The sequence below is a fragment of the Tasmannia lanceolata genome, unplaced genomic scaffold (assembly GCF_043159265.1).
Source record: "Tasmannia lanceolata isolate RefF3 unplaced genomic scaffold, GAP_Taslan_0.1 ptg000008l, whole genome shotgun sequence".
Taxonomy (NCBI): Eukaryota; Viridiplantae; Streptophyta; class Magnoliopsida; order Canellales; family Winteraceae; genus Tasmannia; species Tasmannia lanceolata.
The window spans coordinates 17,515,566-17,529,956 of NW_027518685.1; the positions used below are offsets into that span (position 1 = coordinate 17,515,566).

At 39.2% G+C, this 14,391-nt stretch overlaps 1 protein-coding gene across 1 annotated transcript; it reads left to right on the plus strand.

Annotated features, from left to right (window-relative positions):
* Positions 1 to 3,367: 3,367 nt before the first annotated feature.
* Positions 3,368 to 5,071, plus strand: UFO (F-box family protein). Its single transcript, XM_077386196.1, has 2 exons — positions 3,368 to 4,176; positions 4,645 to 5,071. The coding sequence occupies exons 1-2, from the start codon at positions 3,368 to 3,370 to the stop codon at positions 5,069 to 5,071; spliced, it is 1,236 nt and encodes a 411-aa protein (XP_077242311.1).
* The last annotated feature ends 9,320 nt before the right edge of the window (positions 5,072 to 14,391 follow it).

The following is a 14,391-nucleotide window of genomic DNA, read 5'->3' on the forward strand; positions in this document are numbered from 1 at the left end:
CCCAGAAGGCATTTCACATACCCGCATCTGTTGCATGAAGGAGCAGCCACATAGGCTCAGATTATGTCTTATTCATTTAATTCATCTGAGGTGGCTGCTCCCTCATGCAACAGGACGGTCTGCGAAATGGCTTCTGCGATGGACGCTACCAAATCCCGAGTGAGTAATGACAAACTTATGAGTCATGAGTCTTGTGACTACTCTTTTTACACTACAAGGGAAGAAAATGATGCGACTATATATTGTTTATCTTCATTTCAGAAATACAGTGTTTGCATCCAACGATTTGGTGATCCCAAACCTCTGTTGGGCCCTACAATGGATGGATCACAAACCAAATATCTCCTTCAATTGACAATCAGAGGCTGTCTCCTCTCCGGTAATAAAGCAATACAAAGACACGCTTGTTTAAGAATGCTCCTAACAGCCACCTCAATGTTGCCATCTGTACAAAAAATAGGGACCTTTTAATCATTTAAAAAGAAGCCTTTTTTAGGTTTTAAGATTTTTGAGAGAGATCTCCCTTTTATTTTTTTTTAGAATTTCTTGCTTTTCCAATAAAAGTAACTTGAACCACCTTTAAGGGCTCACCGAACTACAAAAAATCAATGGTTCAGCTTTTCTTGGCAGAGAACATTAAAACAAAGCTGGATCTAGGGCCCAAATCATCTGATCAAGGTGTTCTCAAAGGCATTTGGATAATACTGTTCTGATCACGTAAACAAGACAGCTAGTGGAGCCCAATAAGTATCTTTTTGAAATTAAGTAGCATAAAAGTTGACTCTTGTAAGCTAAGCATTTCCAATTTTAGTAACTAGGAATGCTAAAGTGAGGGGCTCCCTTTTAAAACCACATCCTCAATGGTGCCCTATTGGATCCACGTTGCCCAACTGTGTACTGAAAATACAAAATTAAAAGAATAATAAATAAAGTTGGGTGGTATAGATCAATGGGGTTCCCCTGGGCTGTGTTTTTGTAAGTTGGCATCCCTATTCAGTTTAGCATCCCTATTTTCTAACACATTGTTTGGAAGTTGGTTGGGTAGCTTAGGCGCAGTCCTGCATAATGGGCTTGGGATTGGATTTTCTTTTTCTCTAATAAAATTATGCTTAATTACCTTAGAAAAAAAATGAATTAGACGACAAGGATACTATATTGAGTATGAATGCTTGAGTAGGTGGTGACTTCATTGTAATATGGGGAGGCATAGTGGGTCCCCTATCTGATTGATCTAAACAGTTCACTTGATACGTATATTTTTATTACTGCTATGGAAACCGGCATGTATCCTAACTGAGAGCCACATGGCATAGAAAAGGGGTGTTTTTCTCATTTTAAGAAAAGAAGACAAAACAGGGCCTCATTTTAGAAACTACTTAGGCCATTAGTTAGTTAATGTGAGATTCTACAGCAGAACAAACACACTTTCAACCGGGGGTTGTGACCATCCTTCTTTGTTGGTGGGCTGAACCGTTGCTGCTTTAGGCCCTGCTTGTTTTTGACTTTGAGAATTGATTTTTAGTCCAAAACTGATTATTGGACTTTGGTGATTCCAATGTACAGTTTTTTAGCATTCCGTTTGTTAGTAGTTTGTAAGGACAGGCCTGCTTATAGAAGAAGTAGGACCTTCAATTCTCAAAATCCAAAACAAACAAGGCCTAAGTAGTTCAACAAATGTTGACCTATTTCAAAGCAAGTCATACTATCATGCATAAGAGTTCCTAGCTGCATAATAGTTCCTACCTATTATGATATAGTTAACTTCTATAACCATTATTTGCAAATTTTCTATCAATAGCTCCAAACCATTTTGTATAGAAGATTATATGCAAATAATTTTGAGGCCATTGCATCGTAGTGTTCTACAAGAAAACCCCAACAAGTAACACAGTCAAGTGTTTTACAAGAAACCCTAGCCTAGTCAACTTAGTCAACCTAGTCAACATAGCCTTTAGAAGTACTATTATTACGCTAGAAAAAAAACAAAAAAAAACAAAACCCCTCTTCAACCATTAAAAAAAATACATGAGAAGAAGTTTCCCATGCTTTTTTTCCCTGCTTTTTTTGGGTGACCGGTCAGTAACATTAAGATCTCAACGTTGACACATTTAGAAGACAGGGCTCACGTGATCTCCATTACAGTATGACGTTTTTTGTTTTACTACCCATTTACAAGCAAAAGACAATACATCGTTTCGTTCATAAGAGGAAAGTAAGAGAAAATAAAAGTTGTGTAAGCTTTTCTAAGAGCTCCCCTATATCTCTAGTCCTATACCTTCTGTATTTTTATTTTTCTCTTTCTTTCACGCCGATACATGCCATCACTGGGATTGGACGTATGAACTCAGTGTTGCTTGCATTGGGACACGGTGTAGAAAAACCAAATCCGAAGCCTAGTTTGACAAGTATATAAAACTCCTCCCCATATACATAAAAAGAAAACTAGGGTTTGAGTTTTGGGTTCAGTTTGTTTCCATCTTGTATGTGACTAAAGAAAGTACAGCCGATTTGCTGGCACTTCTTACTGCCAAGTCTCTTTCTCTATCTATCTGAAATTGCACTTTCTTTCAGTCTCTGTGTTTGTCCGTCCTTCCTCGGCCTTGACGAGAGAATGCTGAATTGATAGATGGATCCATCAAAACCCACCTCCATTCTTCAAGAAAGACAAAAACCCAGATGAGATTTATCAGTTTTAGTCCTAGTTCTACTCTATTTTATATGGTGTAAGCACGTATTATCCAGTATTTTTCAAGAAGTACTGTACGATGACTAACACTATAGGATGATCCAAACAGTCCATATGATAGGCCATACTGTATATAAGCTATGCCCCAAGAATCATTTCCATAGGATGAACCTAGCCCACCTATCAACAGTGGTCTTCATAATATGCAATTCCTCTATACATCAGAGGGCTAGGATCGTTCTATGCAAATTATTTGGTGAACCTAGCCCTCCTATCAACAGTGGTCTTCATAATATGCAATTCCTCTATACATCAGAGGGCTAGGATCATTCTATGCAAATTATTTGGTGAACCTAGCCCTCCTATCAACAGTGATCTTCATAATATGCAATTCCTCTATACATCAGAGGGCTAGGATCATTCTATGCAAATTATTTGGTGAACCTAGCCCTCCTATTAAGAGTGGTCTTCATAATATGCAATTCCTCTATACATCATAGGGCTAGGATCATTCTATGCAAATTATTTAGTGAGGGCACAGCTTATATACACTATGGCCCGTCAAATGGACGGTTTGGATCATCCTATGGTGTAGTCCAGTATTTTTCATAAAGTAATGTACGGGCTTACACCATATAAAAACTCTAGCTAGTTCTACACCAAAAATCTATTTTCTCACCCATGGAGGTTTTCAGCACCACCACCATGTCTAGTACTAGTAGAACCAGTCCATGGATGGATAGTAGAATATGGAGCAAACTCCCTCACCGTTTAGTAGACCGAGTTCTTTCTTTCCTCCCCCCTCCTTCATTTTTCCTAGCCCGCTCAGTTTGTAAAAGATGGTACTCTCTCCTCTTTTCCGACAGCTTTCTTGAAATGCACCTTCATCTCTCAACCAATCTTCATTGGTTCATTTTCTTCAAGAACAAAAAAACCTCCACAAATACCCACCACTATATCAAACACCAAAATCCCTCCCTACAAACCCTCCAAGGTTTCATTCTAGATCCTCATGAAAACACTTGGTACAAAATTTCCTTCACTCTCATCCCCACCGGATTCTCCCCGGTGGCCTCCTCCGGTGGCCTCCTTTGTTTCTCCTCCGACGACGCGGGCCCCAAATATCTCATCCTTTATAACCCACTCTCCAAATCTCTCACCCAATTACCACCCACTTCAAACCCTAGACTTTGTCCCACCATAGGTCTCACTGTGTCCCACACTGCCCTCTCTGTTGTCATTGCTGGGGACGATCTCATCTCTCCCTTTGCCGTCAAAAACCTCACGACGGAAAGCTTCCACGTTGATGGTGGCGGGTTCTACTCGCTCTGGAACACGACGTGCCCTTTACCGAGGCTTTGCAGCTTCGAATCGGGTCGGATGGTTTTTGTGGATGGGAAGTTCTATAGCATGAATTACAGTCCTTTCAGTATTTTATCTTATGAATTGTCGTCCAACGAGTGGTGTAAGATTCAGGCGCCAATGCGAAGGTTTTGTGAAACAACCAATTACTTCAAAAGCTTAAACTGTTAAGAGTTAGTTTTATTTAATCATTTATAGTTCAACACTCCCCCTCGTGGCTTCTCTTTTTTAGGTTAGCCTTACACCTCAGCACCTGTTGCCCCTCTTTTGAGTAGGCTGTACATGCAGATTTATAATATTAAGGAGTTGTTGAGTTTTGAACAAGGACATTGCCGCAAGGCAATAGCTCTGATACCATGTGAAACAACCAATTACTTTAAAAGCTTAAGCTTTTTAGGCCATGTTCGTTTAAGATTATGACAACCGATTGTTAGTCCAAAATAACATTTAAATTTGAGCCCCAAACTGGTTATTGGACTCAAAATTACATTTAAATTTGAGTCCAATTATTGGTTTGGCACTCGCAATCGGTTGTCATAATCTTAAATGAACAGAGCCTTAGAGTTTGTGTTATTTAATCATTTATAATCGAACAGGTTTCTCCGGTCACCGAGCTTGATCGAGTGCCGAGGGAGGTTGGTTTTGGTGGCTGCTGTGGAGAAGAGTAAGCTCAATGTTCCGAAAAGCGTTCGGATGTGGGGATTGCAGGGTTGTGGGAGGACTTGGGTGGAGATAGAGAGAATGCCGCCGGCGGTTTACGTACAATTTACAGAGGCGGAAAGTGGCCGTGGTTTTGAATGTATTGGAAATGGGGATTTCATTGTGATAACAATTCGTGGATCTGATGATCTTTTGCTGTTTGATTTCTACCGTAAAGTCTGGAATTGGGTCGCTCGGTGCCCGTTTCTGGGTGAAGATGGAGGGTTTTTTAATGGGTTTGCGTTTGAGCCTCGCCTTGCTACGCCGGCCATTGGGCTTCTTGACCCTTCTTCTTTCTCTTTTCAGGGTTTCAATGGCGAGTAACTATGCTGGTAAGTAGTAGTAGTAGTAGTATAAGTAGTAGAAATAGTGGTAGGTGAACTAATTGAACTTCTTGGTTTTACGTGGAGAGGGAGGAGATGGGTGTTTTGAATTTGCTACTTTGGACGTGGTTTTATGGGTGTTTTGATGGTTTCTGTTATGCATGCTACAGGGATCTACTGTTTTTAGAAGAATGATATATGATGGTTTTAGATTTAGATTGGTTTTCTTATAGAAGTCTGTATTGTTGTTTTAGGACTTTGTCTGCTGCCTATGTCTTTTTTGTCTTTTTGACTGCTTCATTCCCTTCATTACATTGGCTATTTTCCTGGGCATATTATTATTCTCTGTGGTTGTTTTTCTTATTCGTTTCTATGGTAACATATTGGTGCATATTTTCTATGGTAACATATTGGTATACATTTGTTTATGGTATCTTTTTACACCTCTAAGGGGATGATTGATTGCGGAATAATCTAACCCTGAATAAAACCTGGCCCGGGATTTCTTGTTGTCATGGATAGCTTATCCGGAATTACTTTACCTTTTATTTGTTTACTTTGTTTCCTATCCTAGAATTATTCTGTTTTTTTTTTTTTTGGTTAGGTATGCTGGAATTGAACCTCCGACCTCAAGGTCAAAGGACAAACCCTTAATCAACGAGCTAGAGGCTCAACCCTACTAGAATTATTCTTGTCCTAGAGGAAAATGAAGTGACTCACCATTGCAATAGCCCAATGGTAGGGTGCCCCATTAGATCCACATCACTCACAGCAAATGGAGCAACCCCACCTCAAAAAATAACGAAAATAATCCTATCTCACAGAAAATGGTCAAAATGCCATTATCTCATCGAAAATAACCAAAATTCTTATGTTTTGAAAAATAATCAAAATATCGCTACCTCATAGTAAATTACTAAATTGTAATCATAAAAAATGATAAAAAAAAAAAAAAAAAACCCCTAATACGTATGAGGTACGGGTGAATGAAAAATGAGGGCATTTTGGTCATTTTTTAAAGTAGTTGTATTTATATGAAATAGGGCTGTTTTGTTAATTTTATATGATATGGTTCTTTTGATAATTTTCTAAGAGAAAAAGGTATTTTCGATGAGGTAGGAATATTTTCGTTGTTTTCCATGGGATGAGGGTTTTTTTTTCATTGAAACTCGACTCAACTCCCTAACATGTTTGGGACATCATCATTGCTTTTTTCCCCATGTGGCGCTCATATAGCATAGATGTCCCCCCTCCTCATCTTCCAACCAAATTCTACAAAAATGTTAAAATTTTGGTAGAAGAGTAGTTAAAAAGGTTTTGTCTTACTCTCGATGACACCCCTACTTTTTTCCAGAATTCTCCGAGAGGACTGTTGCACAACCAAACACTACTTACTACTATTCCACTATTCTCCAAGTGGTAATTCTAGACATATTCTATGCATGTGTCCTCCCTTTTCACTTGTTATTCCACTACTCTCCGAGCGATCCCCACGCAACCATAGGCTTAGAAAACAACATTGCATAATGCAAAACGAAAGGGAAAAACAAAACAAAGCAAAATTGGAGGAAGAGTTATATGTGGCCAACTAAAGAAGTTTTACATGACTAATCAAAACCAACTAGCCTAATAATAAGCAAAGCTCTTAGAACAAAAATGCCTGTACACAAAATCAAATTGTTCTACTGTGGTCTTCCTCTCCCACCATGCATGCGAGCAGTAGTCACCCGAGGTTCCCTTCTTATGGCACCCACTCTCATGTAACTTGTAGACTCCCTGCGCTCTAGAAGATGGTCTAGATGAACCACTCCTCAAAGGAGGATGACCTACCATTGTCGTCGTCCACTATCTTGCCCAGAATTGTTGGTCTGAAAGCCTGGGTCCTCCTGACCAGAAAACCATTCTCCATTGTAATTTTGTTGACTCTCCACGAGCTTGCATTTCCTGCTGAAGCATCCCAACCCACGTTTGTATTTCCTTGTGGCGCTGCTCCCCAACGTGCATTAGTATTTCCCAGTGGAGAAGATCCTGACCTGAAAATTCATTGGTACCCACCTTGTTTGCAGATTCAAACCATTCATTTGTTGGGCCCCAACCTAAATAGGCCTTTCCCCAATAAAACATCTCCATAGGATGATCCTAACTCTCGGATACGTAGTGGATTATATATGGCATCATCTGTCTAATGTTCGGTAGTTCAGGATTACCCCATAGAGATGATATAGGCAAGGCCTATTTATGTTGGGGCCCGACAAATGAACAGTTTGGATCTTCTAACAAGGTAGGCCCAAGTGATTTTTTTAACACTTTATACGGTGTTCGCACATAGGTGCCTACATATAGGTGCATGTTTTTTTAATTTTTTTAAAATAGTGGCGCTTCCTTGTTCAAAGATCTAAACACTTAGGCCCTGTTCTAACGCAGCGGATCAAACGTGGAATCGCACCCAAGGCGTACGATCAGATAATTGTCCTAGAATCCACTAGGAAGAAGAAGAACCCTAGAATCCACTAGGAAAAGGTGAGAAGAGAGAGATAGAGAGACAAAAGTCTTTGATATTATTCCATTGATTGATTGAAACTTACATAATACAACCCCTTATATAAAATAAAATCAATTCCTAAATAAGTCAAAGAAAGATCTAGAATCCTATCACAATACGAAGGCAACTACAATTAGAAGTGTAATCATGGTGGCTAACAACTCATACTAATCCTAGTAAAAAAATAAAAAGAAAGTTCCTAATCTACCACTAATGTCCTACATCAGTCCCTCCCACTTGATAGAAACTTGACCTCGAGTTTAGACAAAAGGAAGGGAACAAACTTAAATTTAGACCCGATGTATAATAGATTTGTACGGATGAACTGTTCGCTTCAACCTCGAATTGAAATCTGTCCCATCGAACCAAATACTTCCATCTGCCTCGTAGAAGGTTGGACTTGATTCGACTAGACATCAAGGCATCTATAAACTCTTTGATCCAGGGTAGTTGAGGTAGAAAGTACCCATCACTTTGCTCGGTATGAATGGCATTGTCATAGAGATGGGGAAAATCTTCGTCTGTCATCACTGATTCATGCGGTTCAACTAAGAATTTCATCACAGCGTTCCGACGAATAATTCGCGCTCTCTAGGCTTTTTGAATGATATTGGTGGCATATTTTGTGCACGAGTAATCAACTCGGGCGATCTTTTGACGCCACAAGCTTTGAATCTTGATTACAGAGCTGACGTACCTCTTAAATGAGCTTCTGGCCCAATACATGCGCCAAGTCTTTTGGATTAGGAGACACACGACTTTCTTCTTGGCACGGTCCTTGGCATTTTGGCCTTTCTCTCGCCTCACTTTAGCCTGGATCATCAAAGACTCTTGATATGCAACTGGCGCGAATTCTTTTATAAACAAATCACGTAATTCATACCAACAGTTGAACGGTGATTGTCCCAATCTATACCGTTTTTGTTCCATTTTTTTCAAGAAAGATTTCGCATGAAGGCCAATGGTCACTTTTGCGCACTTAATTGCCTCGGCATGGCTTTGGCCATATTTATATATACAATCTTCAATGCAATCAATCCATGTCAAACATGCGGCCTCGCAATCTCCATACCCGAAGAAGGGCGGAATCATAGATAGATTCATGGATGGTTAAGGAAATGGATTGACACAAATAATGCACTTTGTATGATCTAGGATGTTGATTGAAGGTTAGGATTATTGGTGCAAGGGGAAGGGAAAATTTTGATTGTGGGAATAAGGGGTTAATTTGGCTGTTACTATTTGAAAGTAATTGGTGAAAGGTGGCTGGTCTTGAAAGGTTGGCTTCTAGTGAGGAAGGATGTTACAAGGGTTGGGTTAGAGGCTTAGAGTTTTGTATGGTCTGGATTTATTTTAAGAATGAGAGGGAGATCGGCTGATTTTACTATCTAAAATGGGTTGGGATTTAACCGGACACACACAACCAAAAGGTACGTGATTTTGGTATTATTGGAAAGGCTACAATGGGAAACAAATGGTTGTAAAATACGACTAACATTATGCTATTAATCAGCTAACTAACAGGCATTTTGGGTACTATTATGGAAGGAATATATGGCGCCTAAAAGTAGGAAGGAAAGAGGTGGGAATCGACTATATTATGGGAATTATTGGGCTGAAAATTAAGGGCAGTGAATTGCAAAGGTTTTGGGTTTCTAAAAAGCAGCAATGCCACAATTAAGGGGAAAAACAAAAGAATGAAAAGATCTGGTGAATGAAAAGTGGGATATGGGGCAGTATGTTGTTTTGGGAAGTGGTTTGATAGCCTATAATCTATGGATTCAAATGAGTGCAAGGATTGATCCAAAAAACATGATGCAAGGGTTGAGATGGGTGGTCGGATGAAGGAATTGGATCTTTGGTTTAAAAGAGCGATGGAATGGTTAACTAAGGTGGCTGTAAAGAGAAGAAAACAATGGGATTGTTTGGAAGAAGAAAGTGCAGTTTTTTTTTTTTTTTTTGTGGTGGATGGTGGGTGGAGATGGAATATGAGATTGAAGAACAGAACCTGGATAAATATGAGGAAAACTTGCTTGTGCGGTAAATCCACATCGTAAATCCAAGCCTCCTTGATGGTGGTGTTTGCCGTTGAAGCAAGATGGTCCGATCCGAGGAGAGACCTCGCTCTGATACCAACTAACGCAGCAAATCAAATTATCGTGGAATCGCACCCGAAGCATACGATCCGATAATTGTCCTAGAATCCACTAGGAAGAAGAAGAACAACCCTAGAACCCACTAGGAAAAGGGGAGAAGAGAGAGAGAGAGAGACAAAAGTCACCCCCTTAGATCACGTTAGTCACTGCAACGACGGTAAAGTCGCCCCTTCTCACTGAAAAGGGCCAAACTATCCTATCCCATGAAAATGACAAAAATGACCCTATCTAATGAAAATAACCAAAGTAAGATATCTAAAAAATTACTAAAATACCCTTAATTCGTGTGAGGTAGGGGTACTCTAGTAATTTCCCATAAGAAAGAGTTATTTTAGTCAATTTTCTAAGAGTTGATGGTATTTTGATCATTTTTGCAAGATAGGTGTATTTAAGTTATTTTCTAAGAGATAAGGGTATTTTGGTCATTTTATGATAACTAGTGTTTTAGTCATTTTTGATGAGATAAAGACATTTTGTTATTCTTCACGAGATACAACTATTTTGGTCAATTCTTATGAAATAGGGGTTCTGTGATTTCTTACTTGTTTTTTTTAGATTTTTAACTATTTTTTTTAGAGGTAGTCTAAACTGAAGGGTGCCCTTGCATAAATAAGGTGAAAGGGCTCCCCCATTGGTTGAAAGTGCACTACAATCAATGGCGGCGCCCTTTCACCTTATTTATGCAAGGGCGCCATTCAGTTTAGAATTACTCTTTAAAAAAAATTAAATAAATAAAAATAAAATCTTTTCAAATTTATTATTAATGCACAAATTGTATAAGGGTATTTTTGTCATTTTCTATCAGAAATGGGTATTCCTGTCATTCTGAGTATTTTGGACATTTTGCTCATTTTCTATTAAATAAGGGTATCTTAGTAATTTTATACGAAATAAAGTGTTTTAGGATAATTTTAGTTGTTTTCTATTTTTTTTTATTATAGAGGAAAGAAAAATCCAAAAAAGTAGAATCGTTACAGGTAAAGGGTAGTAGAGACGGTCTAAATTAGGGGTGCAACTCAGGTTGGGTTGGATCAGGTTGAGGTCAACCCAAACCCAACCTGAGATAGCATTCTCTCAACCCTAACCCAACGCAACCCGTGCCTCAGGTTGAGGATGGTCAACACTAACCCAACCCGCCTCTAAATATCTCAACCCTAATCCAACCCATCTAGCCTGAAATCGGGTCGGGTTAAGTCAGGTTGGTTCGGGTTTACCTTGGGCCAAACAGAAAAATACGATAACCCGAAGAAAATCAATATAAAATTAGAGGACGGAGGTCGGGTTCGGTCGATTCGGGTTGTCAAGGCCTCAACCCTAACCCAACCTGGAATTAAATCGGGTTGGCTTTTCCCAACCCTGAGCCAACCCAACCCAAGGAAATGCCAACCCAACAAGAGCCAAAATCGGGTTGAACCCGACCCAAGTTGCACACCTAGTTGAAATAAGGAAATCTCGTATGTAGAAGAGAAGTGGCAGATTTTATTGAGAGAAAGAGTTTTCCAACCAGTTTTTTTCTTGGAAAATAAATGAACGGGGAAATCTCATATATAGAAGAGACGTCATACGTGGGAAAACAGATTTTATTGAGGGAAAAAGTTTTTCAATAATTTTTTTATTGGAAAATAAATGAATGACAATAGAAAGAAACATGGTTATTATAAAGGGATTTGCTAGAGTCCATCGCAAGAGGCATTTCGCAGCTGGTTTGTCCATGTCAGACAAGCCACATCGTGAATGGAGACAACAGCTTTTGTCTCCATTCATGAGGTGGGTGGTTTGACATGCGACAGACCACCCGCGAAATGCCTTTTTCGATGGACACTACCAGTTCACTATTATAAATATGCAGGTAGATAGTTGGAGTGAAAGTTCCAGTTATAGAAGGGGATGTTTTGCAGGTAGTCCATACTCCTTGCATTTTGTAGGAAGGGATTTTGGGAAATATTTCAATCCCATATTGTAGGAAATCTCACTACATTGAAGGACATTCAAATGAAAACAAAGAAATTTAGAATTTGGTTCTCACTACATTGAAGGACATTCACATGAAAACAAAGAAATTTAGAATTTGGTTGTTGCAAAGAGTGGTCAAAGAGGAAATGGATTACTAATTTGGTGGGACTCCTTGAGGGAGTGGGAAACCAAATAAAACTCAAAAAGGATATTAGTCTCCTAGTTTTGCTCCAACTCTACACTCTCTCAATGTGGAACAATTTGTTAAGGAGATTTAGTGCGTGTTTGGCGTACCGTTTAAAACACCGTTTGGCGTTTGAAACACCGTTTTGCGGCCAAACGGCCGTTTGGGAGTGTTTGGGTGCGCAGCCACGGTTTGAAACACCGTTTTGAACCCTCAAAACAGCGTTTTGCAAACGGAGGGGGGAGGTTCGTTTGCAAAACGCCGTTTTGAACGGAGTTTTTGGGCTGTGGGTTTTTATGTGTTTGCCCTCACCAAAACCCATTTTTACATATATGCGTGCGACTTTATGCGTTACGTCAAATACCAAAAAAGTGGGGGTATTAATATCATTCTTGAGGACACAAATTTGTTAAATTGTTAAATTTAATTCAAAACAATGGGGCTGCTGATATCATTATATGATCTTTTAATTTTGATTTTTTAAAGACAAAAGAATTAAAAGAAACCCTAGTTTCTTACTTTCTTCATCTACTTTGCAAAGTTGCAAACCCACTCGTCTGCCTCACTGCCTCAGCGCTTCCACTCATCCGTCAAATCCGGCCGTTAAGAAGAAGAAGGAGAAGAACTCTAAAGGTATAGCCTTTTTTTTTGTTTTGGCAATGATGTTTAATTTTAATAGTGTTTGAATGAGATCCTAATGACCTTTTAATATTGGGCCAAATGAGAGAGTAGTTGAGTTACATTGAGGCCAACCAAACAATGCCCTTTTTGGTCATTTTACAACTAAAACTCCGTTTTGGGGCATTTGCAACCAAACACACAATACCTCCGTTTGCCGTTTAAAATGTCGTTTTGATCTGGCGAACCAAACATGAAAACGCCGTTTGGAAAAATGCCGTTTTGAACTAAAACACCGTTTTGCAAAACGGCGTTTTAAACACTATTTCAAACGGTATGCCAAACACACCCTTAAGAGGCCACCATATGGAAATAGATATCTAATTAAGATGAAAAATTAATACCCTTTAATATTATAAAATAAAAAGATCTTAATCGACTAGGACAAAAGATTCGTTTCATTACAATTCTAACCATTGGATTAGGGAGAATCCCGAGGACAGGTGGTTTATTATTGTCCAAGATGGGGTCCACATCCGTGCAAACTCTTTTAAAGCTCGATTAAAGGAGTTCCTAAATTCCAACGAAACTTTGCTCTGGTCAGGGTCTGAGGAAGATCGTTCATCCCCTCTACGTGGGAAAGTTTCTTCAAGCAATTCTGCCGCAGTCTATTGATGAAATGACCATTTTGTCCCTGCCTCTTCAATTACATGATAGTGTAAGCCAGTATGCTTCAAAAAGAGCGCTTACACCATAGGATGATCCAAACTGTCCGTTTGACGGGCTATAGCCAAAATACATTCTACCCCAAAAATCATTTTTATAGGATGATCTTAGCCCTACGATCTATAGAGGAATTGTATATTTTAGACACATCTACATAATTTTTAGGCACAATCTATTTACGTTGTTGGTTATCAAATGGACGGTTTATAAATAATTTGGAAACCGGATATTTTGGAAACCTCTATAAATCAATGTTGAGATTATCCATTGGAAATAATTTTTGGGCACAATCTATTTATGTAGTTGTCCATCAAATGGACGGTTTAGATCATCCTGGGGCACAATCTACTTCGTCGCTCCCCATCAAACGGACGGTTTGGACATCTTATGGTGTAAGCTATACAGTACTTCTTGAAAAAATACTAGACTAGACGGGGTCTCTCTCTATCCCTCCCTCTATATCCAAATTGTATTCATTTATCCAAGTTACTAGTGAAAGACTCGGCAACATTCTCCATATGAAATTCTTTATTCTTTTGAATTCGGGACCTGCTAAGGACCATCGCAGAAGGCATTTTGCGGGCTTCTGTTGCATGTGAGAGCAGCCACATAGGCTCACTATGAGTTTGCGTATGTGTTTTCTAAAATAAAATTTATTGGGCCACGTAGAGGGGGTGAATGATCTTCCTCAGATCCCGACCTGAGCGAAGTTTCGTTCCCTAAATTCTAAGTTAGGGCGGTTTCCTCCTCGGTTTCAAAAAGGTTCTCTTAAGTCTTGTGTAATAGCCCTACTAGGTTTAAGTTAGTTTCTTTAAATCTCCGTTTGCTCTCTGGCTTAGTATCTGAACTCATGGAATTGGGAGATTGCTTCCCGTCACCTCTTTCAGCCCCTTGGCTTGTCTTTCCTCACAAAGAATGTCAAACATTTTTCAGCTTATCAGAAGGTAAATCTTTTGTGAGAAACACATCAGAAATTTATGGGAATACGGTATGGCAATCCTCTCATGGATGGTACGTTGGTGATTGAGGTAGAGTCCGATCACCTTTTAGTTCTACTCGAGCCTATCTCTATGCAGAAGATTAAGATATCTTCACCAAGATTGGATAGATATGATGGCCTATTCTTTTGTTTCCTACCATTG

What these genes read in the sequence shown, in the direction of transcription:
- UFO (XM_077386196.1), top strand. Translation starts at nt 3,368, where the DNA reads ATGGAGGTTTTCAGCACCACCACCATGTCTAGTACTAGTAGAACCAGT. An exon ending in ATTCAGGCGCCAATGCGAAG is followed by an intron (nt 4,177 to 4,644) that starts GTTTTGTGAAAC and finishes ATAATCGAACAG; the next exon opens with GTTTCTCCGGTCACCGAGCT.